Consider the following 14177-nt stretch of genomic DNA (forward strand, 5'->3'; position numbering starts at 1 on the left):
TGGGTATTTTACCTGCCGTGTGTCTGTGCACCACTTGCATGCCTGGTGCCTATGGAGGCCTGAAGAGAACATCAGGTTCCCCCGGAAATGGCGTTTCAGCTGATCATGAGCTGCCATGTCAGTAGAGGAATCACATTCAGGTCCTCTGGAAGAGCAGCCAGTGCTTCTAACCTCTGAGCCACCTCTCCAGTCCTTACTCGGATCTTTTCTATCTAATCTGTAGTATTTAATGTCGAGATAGAGTCTTACCACTAATTAGCCAGGTTGTCCTAGATCTTGTGACATATTCCAAGATAGCCTAGAATTCACTCTCCTGACATCCTCTCAAGTGCTGGAATTACAAACATACATCACCATGCTAGGCTGAATATTGAGGTTTTTTAAAAAAATCTACATTTTTTTTTTTAATGTGTGGCCATTTTTACTTACTGCTAACAGTGCTTGACAGATTTGGCCAGTGGAAGGAGTAGGGTTGGATAATAAAATGTGGTGCATGCCGGGCGTGGTGGCGCACACCTGTAATCCCAGCACTCAGGAGGCAGAGGCAGGCGGATCACTGTGAGTTCGAGGCCAGCCTGGTCTACAAAGTGAGTCCAGCCCAGCCGAGGCTACGCTGAGAAACCCTGTCTCGAAAAACCAAAATAAAAATGTGATGCATGCTAGGTACTTTGGCTCTCCTAGTACCTGGCTTTAGATCCATCCAGTTTCTTCTCTGTATTTATTATTTTTGCCTCACACAAACCATTAGCCTGCTGGTCCTGGTGACGTATGCCTAGAATCTCTACACTTAGGAGGCCGAGGCAGGATGCTTATGAGGCTAGATCAGGCTGCCGGCGAGATCCTGTCGCAGAAGTCAAACAGGGCCACTAAAGTGACTCATCCAGTAAAGGTACTTGCTGAGTAAGCCTGGCAACCTGAGTCTGATCTCCACGGCTCATGTAAAGGTGAAAGAGAAACACACACACACACACACACACACACACACACACACAGAGAGAGAGAGAGAGAGAGAGAGAGAGAGAGAGAGAGAGAGAGAGAGAGAGAGTAAAGAGAGCCATTAACTCCTTGTTATTGTTTCAGCTAACTATCCAGTCATTTGCATATGTATTTACTTTTTGACCAGCATATTGTCTGTAATGACATAGAAGGGTGGTGGTTGTTTGGAACTTCAAATATAGACCAGGCTGGCCTCAAACTCAGAGATTTGCCTGCCTTTGCCTCCTGAGTGCTGGGGTTAAAGGCGTGCACCACTACACCTGGCTTTTTTTTTTTAAGGTTTTTAAAACACCTATTTCATAAAGCTTTTCCTGTAAAGGGTGCAAATGACATTTATAAAATTTGAGACATAGAAACTGAATCACTGCTAGATAATATCATGTTCTTCAAAAATGGATAGACCATGTTCCCTTTGCTTCCTGTAACGCCCACCAGAACCGCCTCTGGAGCAGATCCTTTAAATGTGTGCTTGGCTCTGGAATAGGCTCCGTTACATGCTGTTTCCATCCTGCAGCTCCTGCTGCTGCTCACAGTGCAGACCCTGAATCCCTGCTGTTTGCCCTTCACTGGTCCAGGAGTAAATGATGGGACCCCTGAGAGCCACATTTGTCAAAGCACTGCTCAGTAAAGAAGAGAGTAACTCTTTAAAGGTCCTGGCCTTTCCGCCAGTGTTATTTTTGTAGTTGTCAATTAAATGGAATAGATTTTTAGAACATTTTGCTTGCCTGTTGGGGACGGGTATTGATGAAAGAAGCTTTTTCTTTTTTTGTGCTCCATTTTATGTCTCTTGTCGATATACTTTCTGTCAGGGGCTTCAGGGAGATTATATAGTGTGCAGACTGGTGGATGACGTATAGGTAAAATGAGCATTGAGAATAGTCTGGAAGGTGGTGGACAGGAGGCAATATTGTAGTCAAGCTTGAAAAGAAAAGTCAAGATGGAAAAGATGAGCAAAGTGGTACACACCTGTGATCCAGCACTGGGCAAGCAGAGGCAGGGTTGCCTATGAGTTAAGAGGCCTGTTTAGTCTACATTGGACATTCTAGGCTAGCCAGGGTTACCTAGCACGGCTCTATTGGCAACAAAACAAGCAACCACAAGAGGTGGGGCATCCACAGAAGGAAGAGAGGGGAGTAAGCATGAGCATGGTGGTGTGGGCTAGCCCAGCTAGCCTTTGCTCTCTCCTTTGTCCAACGAGGACCATTGCTGTTTCCTTTTGTCCCCTGTGTTCTAAAGGCAGATGAGGCTAGAGATGGGCCTTAAAATAGTGGTGACAGTCTTTGATTGATACCTCTTGAGTAGTCATTCAAAATTGGGCCTTTAGAAATGACCCTAGTTCGTATCATTTTAACCTCCATTTTTCTTGCTCCCTCCCCCAACACCTTTCCCCCCCCATTCCCTCCATTCCCCCCCCTTACCCCCCACCCCCCGACAGCATCTCATGAAGCCCTGCCTGGCCTGGAACTTGCTAAGTAGACCAGTCTGACTATGAACTTATGGAAATCTCCCTGCCTTTGTCTCCCGAGTGCTGGGATTGCAGACATGTGCTACCATGCTGAGCCTTCTTGACTTTCATTGAATTGATTGAGGCTGAGACTTTAATGCCCACTAACTTACAAAAGTGCTCACTAGGGCAGTGATTTTTAAAATATTTATTTTATATTTAGTTTGTGGCGTGTCATAGCACATGTGGAAGTCAGATGACAACTTTCAGCAGTTGGTTCTCTCCACCATGAAGGTTCTGAAGCATCTTTAACCATTTAGCCATCTCACCCACCTGTATACATTTATTGAGAATTTCATACATCTATAGTGTATCTTGTTTATATCCAGCGCCCTCCTCATCTCTAATTCTCCCCGACATGTCCCCTCCCTCTCAACTTCATGGTCTTTAATCTTTTTTAATAATCCACTGAATCCAGTTAGTGCTGCCCTTATGTCTATGAGAATGGGAGATGGAGACAGGAGAGTCATGCAGGTACCCAGCACAGCAGCAGGGTACCCAGCACAGCAACAGGTACCCAGCACAGCAACAGGTACCCAGCACAGCAGCAGGGTACCCAGCACAGCAACAGGTACCCAGCACAGCAGCATGTACCCAGCACAGCAGCATGGTACTCAGCACAGCAGCAGGGTACCCAGCACAGCAGCAGGGTACCCAGCACAGCAGCATGTACCCAGCACAGCAGCAGGGTACCCAGCACAGTAGCAGGTACCCAGCACAGCAGCAGGGTGCCCAGCACAGCAGCAGGGTGCCCAGCACAGCAGCAGGGTACCCAGCACAGCAGCAGGGTGCCCAGCACAGCAGCAGGGTGCCCAGCACAGCAGCAGGGTACCCAGCACAGCAGCAGGGTACCCAGCACAGCAGCATGTACCCAGCACAGCAGCAGGGTACCCAGCACAGCAGCAGGGTACCCAGCACAGCAGCAGGGTACCCAGCACAGCAGCAGGGTACCCAGCACAGCAGCAGGGTACCCAGCACAGCAGCAGGGTACTCAGCACAGCAGCAGGGTACTCAGCACAGCAGCAGGGTACCCAGCACAGCAGCAGGGTACCCAGCACAGTAACAGGTACCCAGCACAGTAGCAGAAACAGCAGGACTGTCTGAACAAGGTGGAAGGAGAGAACCAACTCCCAAAACCTGTTCTTTAAAAAAATACCATTTTATGTGTATGAGTGTTTCTCTGCGTGGATATCTGTGTGCCTGGTGCCTGCAGAGGACAGAGGGCATCAAGGTTGCTGGAACTATAGTTACAGACAGCTGTAACCTACATGTGGCTGTGGGAAGGAGCGAGGCAGTGGGTGCTAGGGCCTTGGAGTTATGGCTGAGCAGCTAAGGGCACTTGCTTCTTGAGAGGACCTAGGCTTAGTGCCCAGCACGCACATAATGGCTCACCACGTCCATAATTCCAGTTTGAGGACACCCAGCACCCTCTTCTGCCTTCTGAAGATGCCAGGCATGCATGTGGTGCATAGACATACATATAGGCAAAAATATAAACACAAAATAAATAAACTTTGAGAGCAGTAGGGGGATGCTAAGCCTAATTTTGTAATTAGTAAACTGATCTTTGAGTCAAATTTATCTGTAAAGTTGTATCTCTTTAACTTGTAAACACTGATTTCTTTTTCTTTTTTTTGGCTGTCCTGGACTCACTTGGGAGACCAGGCTGGCCTTGAACTCACAGAGATCCACCTGCCTCTGCCTCCTGAGTGCTGGAATTAAAGGCGTGCGCCACCACGCCCAGCTGTAAACACTGATTTCTAAACTAGTTTCTTATCTTACATTTATTTTCTTTTTAGGCCCTTAAAATTTCTGCCGTGAGATCACTTCTCAGATACTGTTGTTAATTCTGTTGTAGTGAAGCTGACTTTTTCTTGCTCTTATGCTTTTTAAAGAAAGGTCTGCAATGCATTTGTTTGTTTGTTTGTTTGCTTGGTTGGTTTTTTTTTCTTTTCCGAGGCAGGGTTTCTCTGTGTAGCCTTGGCTGTCCTGGACTCGCTTTATAGACCAGGCTGGCCTCAAACTCACAGTGATCCACGTGCCTCTGCCTCCAAGTGCTGGGCTTAAAGATGTGCGCCACCATGCCAGCCTGCATTGCATTTTTTTTAACTTCTTTGAATGCCTATTTTTTACACGTCATGCACCAAAATCCCTCTCCTCCCCCCAGTAAAATAAAACAAACAGACAAACAAAAAATCTTGTCCCAGAAGCTGTAGTGTATCACACAGTATAGCCTTTTGTCCATACATGTTTACTTTCAAATGTTCATTGCTGTGAGTCATGGGTCCGGTTGGAGGCCCACACTATCTTTACCGCATCCTCACTGGGACTGCTGTCAGATATCCCGTTGTTGCCGTGTGGCAAGGAGATTCTTAATCTTTGCATCTGCAGGTCCGGCCCTTCATGTGTTCCAGCAGGTCATACATGGGGTAGATGCTGGGGTAAGGTCCACTCAGAGCCCTGGCTCAGGGCCCGCTCTCTTGTCCTCTTTAGGTCGGGGCCCACTTTCCTGCTCCTGTGTCATCAGGACAGGCCCGGCTCACCCACTCCCATGTCATCAGGGCAGGATTGCATTGCATTTTTAAGGACCATGAGTTAAAAGGCTTTAGAGATTTATTGCTGAGCCTTTGTGGGTGGCTCAGTTACTATTTGGGGCTTTGAATTGTACATCTCTTACACTTTTTCAGTGACCTTACTTCAGTGGCTGCCTTGCTATCCTGGTGTTATTTCGTATTGCAGTATTCTACCCGTTCTAGTCCTGAGACCATACCTGTTTGTGTTCATCTCTTTTAGGAGAAATCTTTGAATTAAAAGCTGAGCTCAACAATGAAAAGAAAGAAAAGAGGAAGGAGGCTGTGAAGAAAGTGATTGCTGCTATGACGGTGGGGAAGGATGTTAGGTAAGGGTGATGACTCTGGCCCTGTAGAGAGCCAGACCACATGCTCCTTACTGCTGTCTTGTAGGATCCAAGACTGCTCAGGTATAACAGTGCTGGCCTCTAATCCCAGCTGGAGAGGCTGAGGCAGGAGGATTTCTTGAGCCCAGTTGGGCATCTAACTTGGGCAACATAGCAACAATGTCTCCAAAACAACAACAACAACAAAACCCACCAAAAAACCAAAAACCAAAAACCAAAAACCAAACCCCAAACACACAGACTCGGTACAAATGGGGTTGTCTGGTGGAAAACATCACAAGGAAGTCTAAGCACTTTGGTATTAGCTCTGCCCTACGTGTTTTATTGGTTTGCTTTTTACATTTTTGTTGCATACAGTTTTAGAATAAACCATGTCTAGTCCTGGCACTGTTACACATATGTTGCCTGGGGTAGTTTTAGAAAATGATAAAAAATATACTGAGCTCACATACTCCTCTTTACTTGGTGTAAGCCAGTGCTATCAGCTTCACAGCTCTACATTCATTGTTGGATTTGAGGTGAAAACCAACACTACCAAAATTCCCTTGACCATTGTTACCTGCTTCTGTGATTGGTGAGACTGTTTAAGATGCAGGCTCCACAGCCTTCCACGTCCTCTCGAAGGCCCGTGAGATCAAAGCTGGTTTTTCTTCCTTTTGTTTTGTTTTGTTTTGTTTATTTGTTTGTTTTTTTCGAGGCAAGATTTCTCTGTGTAGCCTTGGCTGTCCTGGACTCACTTTGTAGACCAGGCTGGCCTTAAACTCACAGTGATCCACCTGCCTCTGCCTCCCGAGTGCTGGGATTAAAGGTGTGAGCCACCACTGCCCGGCTCAGAGCTGTTCTTACAGTACTTGGATGCGCTTTGCTTCGTTACCGTTCTGAGCTTTTCAGTGATGATGGAAGCAGTGGTGGGTGGAAATGCCAGTACCGTACTGTGAATCCAGGCAGTGATAGGCTTCCTGTGTTCACTACCAAGACAAAAGAAGAGCTTCATTTAGGATTGCCATTCATGATGCAGTAAAATTTCATTTTATTGAATAGATACTTTGTTTGTTTATCTATGTGTGTGCCTGTGGGAGTGAGAGGACCACTCTCTGGAGTCTGTTCTCTCCTACCCAGGTCATCTTGCCCATGTACAAGCACCCTACTTGCTGGGTCGTCCTACCAGCCCTTTTTTCTTCCTAAAAAAATCATGTGTGTTGAAGCTATGTTTTTAATATACCGTGATTAAGGGATGGAGAAATGGCTCAATGGCTAAGAGTACTTGTTGCTTTTACAAAGGACCTGTGTCATTTTAACTGAAAATCCCAGATTGTTCTATTTACCAATAAAAACTGAGAAGCCAGATGCTATCGTAAAATCCTGCTAGCTCAGAGAGGCAGAGAAAGTACCCAGCTGATTTTTATACTTTGCTCACATCCTGATGGAAAAGGCCCAGAAGGCTAGTGCTCAGCTGACAGCCCAGGAGGAAAAGGTCAAAAACCCAAGCCGAAGGCTTGTTAGCTCAAAGTCCAAAAAACTAAAGGCCAAGGAGCTGAGGAGCCAAAGAGCTAAGAGCTAAGAACTAAAGCTAAAGAGCTAAAGACCCTTCTGCTTCTACATGCTGTCTTAAATACCCCTCAGCTCAAAGTCCCTCCTGCTCTTTAATCCCTGTCAGCTGGTTTCTTGCTCCACCTCTTAACCTAGGGTTAACTTTTTAAAATCCTGTGTACAGGTAACTCTTGGATTAAAGGTGTGTGTTAGGGCTCAACTGCCCTACAGGGATAACAGTGGGATCAAATACAGGTTTTTACAGTTCACAATTTCAGGGATCACAGTGGGATCAAATGCAGATTTTTACAGTTCACAATTTCAGGGATCACATTGGGATCAAATATCTTGTAACAGACCTGGATTCAGTTCCCAGCACCCAGGAGGTCTAGCACTCCCAGCACCTTCTGACGCCTTCAGGCATCAGACATACATGCAGTGCATATACATATATGCAGACAAACACTACTATGAATTAAAAAATATATATGTGTGTATATATAAATAGTTATCCATTTATTTGAAAATGATAGTATTCATTTTTCAAGTCATATTTATGTGAAGCTGAATTTTCTTCTTATGCTTCATATAAACATTCCACCGCTGAGGTAGTAACGTGAGAATCCAGCTGTCTCTACTTAACCGGATGCTGTAGAGATTTATGAGCATGTAAACAAGGCGCGGATGAGGTGGCTCAGTGGGTAAAGCCGTTTGCTGCAGAGCCTGATGACCCATTAGTTCCCAGAACCCTGCAGAGAGCCACTTCTGCAGCTTGTCTCAGACCTACACAGACCCTGTCGCACGAGCCCATCATACACAAGCACTTACAGAGTGTAAAACACTGCTTCCTCACTAATAAAAATAGCATTCACTTTAACATAATTTATGAAGTGGGCTTATGATTTTATTTTACTTCTGAGGCAGTCTCTCTATTTAGCCCTGGCTGTCCTGGAACTCACTATGTGGATCATGCTGGCTTTGAACTCAGGAGTCTACTTGTTTCACCATGCCTGGCTTATGCTTAAGTGGATTCTTGATCTACTAAGTTGAAAATATTTATTACCTTGGCTTCTTATGAAACTGCCATTCCTTGAGGCCTGCATAGCAGTAGCCTAAGCTAACACATGAAACTGGACCAGCAGAAGCCCACCTCAGGGCATCGGGGCATCGGAAGAGGCTGAGTTCTTTCCTGTCCCACCACCGTTACCTGTTGCTTATGAGGGGAAGCTCTCAGCCTTTTGGTCTCAAGATCCCTTGCTTTAGTATCTGCTTTCCCCAAGATCTCCAGAAAACTTTTGTTCATGTGATCATAACTACTGACATTGAAAAAGGAAGAAAAAAAAAACCTGAGAAAAAAATTGAAGTATTAGTTATTCCACTTAAAGTAATAATTGTAAACCTTTGAAATTTACTGTAATTTTCTCTTGTTGGCCAGGGAATTGAATTATGGCCTTGCTTATGCTAGGCACAGCCTTTATTACCAAACTCCTTCCCAGGCCTCTTTCTCCTTCATCTCAAGAGAGGGTCTCACTATGTGTCTGAAACACAGAGAACTCGCAGTCTCCCTGCCACCTCAGCCTCCCAGATGCTGGGCTTACAAGCATGCACCGGTGCGCCTGGCTTTAGTTTCTTGTGTGGGCTATTAGCGTTACCCAGGATTGTAGGCATCCTGCTGGATAGTGTTTTAGTTACTGACTGGCTTTAGTTACCTCTGGGTGCATGGAACCATACCCAATACCACACAGAGAAGCTAAGCAAACCATAAGCAGATCTCCAGAATAGAGGTCAAGAGGCTCATTGCAGCCGTAATGGATTCTTTTTGGATGTGAAGCCCATCTTCCTTTTTGTAAATACTTTGTTTTGGGGCCAGAGAGATGGACTAATGACCTGAAATCAATCACTGGTTCGAGGAGAGAAGGTTGTCCTCTGACCTCCACACCCACACACATAAATACACTTAAATAGTAAAACATAAAACATCATGTTTATGCCTTAAAACATAGTGTCTGTATTCTGCTTTTGTATGTGTACAAGACTTAAACTATGTGAGATATACTGATGCTGGGTTTTCCCCCTGTATTTTTAAGATACGTAGAATATGGATTTTGGTTTTGTTTTGTTTTGGCTTTTTGTTTGTTTGTTTGTAGACCAGGCTGGCCTCGAACGCACAGTGATCTGCCTGCCTCTGCCTCCCTAGTGCTGTAGAGTATGTATTTTAATAAAGCTTTGGGAAGGCTACTTGATAACTTTAGAGTTAACTTCTGTTTTTAAAATACGGCTTATTTTAGAGTCCAGACTTGGAACTTGGATCCTTTTATGCTAATGGTGCTGCTTTGTGAATGTAGGTAGACATTTCTTTCCTTACAGGAGAATGCTACATTATTAAGTGATGGCCAGTGCTTGGGAAGTGAATAGGCCATTTATATTTGATTATGCCCCAGTTTGCAAATGCATGATGCTTTTTAAAAATATGTAAATTAATAAATTCTACCAAAAGGAAATCAGGGCACCTTGGAGAAATGAGTGATTCTAGGTCTGGATTAGGAATTTTAAACTTGAACATTAGGGAAAACTTAGAAACACTTGAAAATACAGTTTCACATCACAAGGACTTGGGAGTTATTCAATTCCTACTGGTCAATGGTGGAAGAAAATGTGCTTAACTGTTGAAGTACTTTGATACCACAGTGTGCTGATAAGGATAACTGTTCTTAGGGTATGCCTAAACTACAGATGAAGCAACACAGCGTAAGCTGGCGGTAGTGATGCACATCTGAACTCCCAGCACTTGGGAAGCTGAGTTCAAGGTCTCTCTCTTGGCCTACATAGGAAGTCTCAGGTCAGCAGAGATTAAGCATAGCCCGTCCCTGTCTCAGAGCTAAGAGCTAGGCATAAAGCTCAGTAAGATATACACTTTCTGTGATTCGTTTAAAAATGGTTCCGCAGTCTGCAATATAGCTCGGTGGCAGAGCCTGTCCCCAGCACGAGTGAGGCCTTGGGTTTTATCTCCACCCGAGAGCAACTAGACAGGAGTGGGATGAGGCGTTAGGGCACGTGTGAGGCACGGTGAAGTGAAACACGCAGCATCACTGTGGGTAATGCATATGTCAGGCTTTTTCTGTCGCTTTCAGACTTTCCCTCCACAAAACTACTGAGAGGGCCGAGGCTGGAGCTCAGGCTTTCCGTGAGCTGGCCTGCCATACACAGGTACTGTGGACAACCTATGCACTACAAAGCCAAACAAACAGTTTAGCGACCTGCCAGCCAACAGTACTTTTTATTTTTATTTCTTTTGTTGGCTCTGTTTTTTAACAATTAAACTTTATTATATAACCCAACTATTTTACGCAAGAGGGAAAAAAGGTTAAAAGGAAACAAGAGTGAACCTTCCGGTATCCGTTCTATGGGACAAGTCCCTAGATGTCTCTGGCCTGCGCGCTGGTCCGGCCTGTTCGCTGATCCTTTTCCACGTGCGCTCAAGCTCGGTCTGAACCTGCTGCTCCTCTTGTCCTCTCTGCCTGTGTCTCTCACACTCAAGGGCCAGTGTGGAGTCTCTGCCAGCTTCCTGAATTCCCGGCCCAGGATGGCTCCACCCAGTCTATCTCAAGGTTAATCTCAGGGAGTATCCGTGGTGTGTCCAAGGGCAAAGCCCGCCAAGACTGCTTTCATCTGTGACAAAGCTTACACTCCTTTCCACATCTTTGGTTACTTGTGTCCATGAATATGAATTCCCACCATTGAACCGCTGTCCTCTTGTCAAATGGTTCTGGAATCCAAGACTGTCAGGTCACTTTATTGTCTGTAAGAGCTCAGCACTGACGGCTGTGTTTCCCTCTTCTCGCCTCAGCTCTCTCTTCCCTGATGTGGTGAACTGCATGCAGACTGACAACCTGGAGCTGAAGAAGCTCGTGTACCTCTATCTGATGAACTACGCCAAGAGCCAGCCAGACATGGCCATCATGGCTGTCAACAGCTTCGTGAAGGTAGTTTCCCAAGGACTCCAGCTTCTCCATCACACGTCACCTTTTCAGTAACGACTTTTGATGTAGTTTGTGTCTGCATTGCACACAAGCAGCTTGTGTTTCAAGGGACGAAGTCCCGTAGGGAAGTCCTGGCAGTGAGCAGCAGTGTTGGTGTTGTAAGCATGCTGTACCCCAGCATGCAGCATCCAGGGACATTGAAAGTGTATGGCAAGCCTTCTGTTAGTGGGGTACGTCCATCCTTGCCACATGAGTAAAAGAAAGCCAGGCGAAACCTCATGTTTACCCTCCCAGGCACAGGGGTTGAGCATTTCATTGTATTATTAGTTACTTGCTGATGAAGGTTGGACATACCATAATATTGTTACCTGAGGATTTGTCTGCTGCAGGAGCTAATCCTCGTCTGGTTCAGCCTCTGGACCAGGAGTCACAGGTTGAAAACACGTGACATGGGTGCTAGGAACTGAATGCAGGTCTTCTAGAAAAGCAGCAAGTGCTTTCCGCTGCTAAGCCTTCCTTGAGTCTGTGATTAAATATTTTTCATTATGGAAATTTAAAAATATTCACATAGAGGAAATAGTATAATGAATACTCGTCTTATGGTTTTTAAATAACTACTGACACATGGCCACTGTTGTTCATTTTATATCCCCTGTACATAAGACAGTTTTCTGACCCCAGCCCCCTCTCTCAACATCATTTTCATGCATATGTTTGTCAGAATAAGATCTGAAGGATCTCAGTCCCTCCCTCCTGGCCGTACTCTCGCCTAGCTGACCTTGAATGCACAATCCTTCGGCTTTGGCCTCTGGCTTTCTCATTCCCCTGCCCCACCACCCGTGTGCTAGAGTTACAGGCACGTGCTGCCACCCGGCTGAGATTGTCTTTAGAAGCATCACCGCACCACTACTGTCACATCTTTAAAAACTGACAACCTGAAACTCTGTCTCAGAAAACCTAAATAAATAAGCACGGACACCAGATGTCCTTGCTGTAGCTGAGTAGTCAGACCTTTGTGCCACTAGCTGTGATGAGCCTGAGAGCGGGCTGTTCATACTAGCACCCTTTCTGTCTGAAGTGTATTCTGCATTTAAAAAAAAAATCAAACAATTCCAAAATCAACTTCTGTTGAACTTTGAAAAATAACCGACTTTTCATAGGCTTGTTTTTCCTACATTTTCACAGAGAATCATAAATTTATTTTATTTTTTTGTCTAATGGTTCCTAGGTAGGTAGAAAATATTATAGGGAAGGTTTTTGTTTAAATTTTTGAAAGAACTGGGCATAAATGCACATAGTTTAAAGATTTTTTTTTCTCTTATTTTGAGACGGTCTCACTGGTCAGCCCAGGCTAGCCTAGAACTTGTTATATAGACCAGCCTGACCTAGACTCAGCGAGCTCCATCCACCTCTTGCTTTTGCCTCCTTGGTGCTGGGATGAAAGGCATGCACCACTACTGCTGACTTCTTTCTTTTTTAAGACTTTGTTGTATAGTTTTGTTTGAGACAGGATCTCACTATGTAGCCCTGGCTATTCTGGAACTCACTATGTATGCCGGGGTGACCTCAAACTCCCTGAGATCCACCTGCCTCTGCTTCTTGGGTGCTAGGATTAAAGACATGAGCTACCATGCCTAGCCTAGATAAATTTTTGATACAGGTATTTTAAGAAAGCATTCTTTGTCAGTGTTGTGTCTGTGGTATATTTGAAAGATCTCCCTAGCCTTTTCAATTCTTCTCCCTCCCTTCCCCCCCCCACCCCCCCCTCTCCTTTTCCTGAGCAAGACTAGAAGAAAAAGGTATATTTTTTGTCCTTAGGACAAGTCTGCTATTAGTTCTAGGTATGGCCATGCCAACTTACCAGGCTTTTTGCCTAGCCCAAGACTGAATCTATTGGACCTTCCCTTCCTGTGTGTATGTAGCACTTCAGAGATTTCTTTCTGGGGCTGGAGACAGTGGTTAAGAACACTTGTGGTACTTGCAGAGGACCCAAATTCTATTCCCAGCACTCACATGGGGTAGCTCATAACACCTTGTGGTTCCAGCTTCAGGGCCTCTGACACCCTCTTCTGGCCTCTGTGCACATGTGCACACAAGTAAGCCTGTGGCACCTGCATACACTCATAAATAAGCTTCTAATTTATTTTATTTTAGATTTACTTAATGTGTGTGAGTGTTTTGTTTATATGTGTGTTTGTGTACCACGGATGTGCGGAGGTCAAAGGAGGGCAGATCCCCTGGATCTCCCGGAACTGGGGTTATGGGTGGCTGTGAGCTGCCATCTGGATTCTGGGATTAAACTTCGGTTCTCTGCAAGAAGAATGCTCCTAACCTCTGAGCCACGTCTGCAGCTCTGATAAATTTCATTTAAAAATTTCCTTCTGGGCCCTTGAGTGGACAGCTAAGATCTGTAGGAAAGGAAGGAATAGCACGAGAGATTGAATTCTCCTGTTCTACAGGACGCTTGTGGTTTATGTCAGCTGGAGTGTTTACTTGTAATTAATTACCTTATATTCATGCAGTTGACTTTTATTTATTTATTTATTTTTTTGGTAGGATTGTGAAGATCCCAACCCTTTGATTCGAGCCTTGGCAGTTAGAACTATGGGGTGCATCCGGGTGGACAAGATTACAGAATACCTCTGTGAACCCCTCCGCAAGTGCTTGAAGGATGAAGACCCGTATGTTCGGAAAACAGCAGCAGTCTGCGTGGCAAAGCTCCATGATATCAACGCCCAGATGGTGGAAGACCAGGGGTTCCTGGATTCTCTACGGGATCTCATAGCAGATTCAAACCCAATGGTAATGCATTGTGCTTTACAACGAGAGCAGCACTTACAATGACTCTTGCCAAGGCATGCTGACACAGTGTTGTCTTTGAGATCTGACTCCTGGTAGTTGTGGGAAATCATTTTGTTAATGTGTAGATTGTATCCGTCATCCCCCAGGTGGTATTGTTTTGTTTTTGAGATTAGTTTTTCAGATAGTCATTTGTGGTAATTGCTTGTATGAAAACAAAACTGGATCAAAGTCATTATTATTGACCAGCTATTGTAATGTACTCTCAAAGCACTCTAGGGTAGAAAATGGTTATGTTCTATGTAGTTATCAGCCAGAACATAACACTTAAGATTTTTACTTTTGTATTGGTTTGGTTTTGTCAGAGCCTTGTGTAAGTCCTTTGTTTCTGAGCTGCATCCTCACCTCAGAGGAGTTTCTCTCCTTCTTGACATCTTAGCATTTGTTCAGA

At 45.0% G+C, this 14177-nt stretch overlaps 1 protein-coding gene across 5 annotated transcripts in view; it reads left to right on the plus strand.

Annotated features, from left to right (window-relative positions):
• Nucleotides 1-14177, plus strand: part of AP2B1 (adaptor related protein complex 2 subunit beta 1) — a 120306-nt gene that overhangs the window by 15433 nt on the left and 90696 nt on the right. For all 5 annotated transcript variants that reach the window (XM_084748727.1, XM_084748725.1, XM_084748724.1 and 2 more), the window contains exons 3-5: nt 5294-5399; nt 10795-10930; nt 13484-13729. In XM_084748727.1, coding sequence (XP_084604853.1) covers nt 5294-5399; nt 10795-10930; nt 13484-13729 — 488 coding nt within the window. The remainder of the gene's footprint in view (nt 1-5293; nt 5400-10794; nt 10931-13483; nt 13730-14177) is intronic.

Source organism: Acomys minous (genome assembly GCF_964271855.1).
Source record: "Acomys minous genome assembly, chromosome: 12".
Lineage (NCBI taxonomy): Eukaryota > Metazoa > Chordata > Mammalia > Rodentia > Muridae > Acomys > Acomys minous.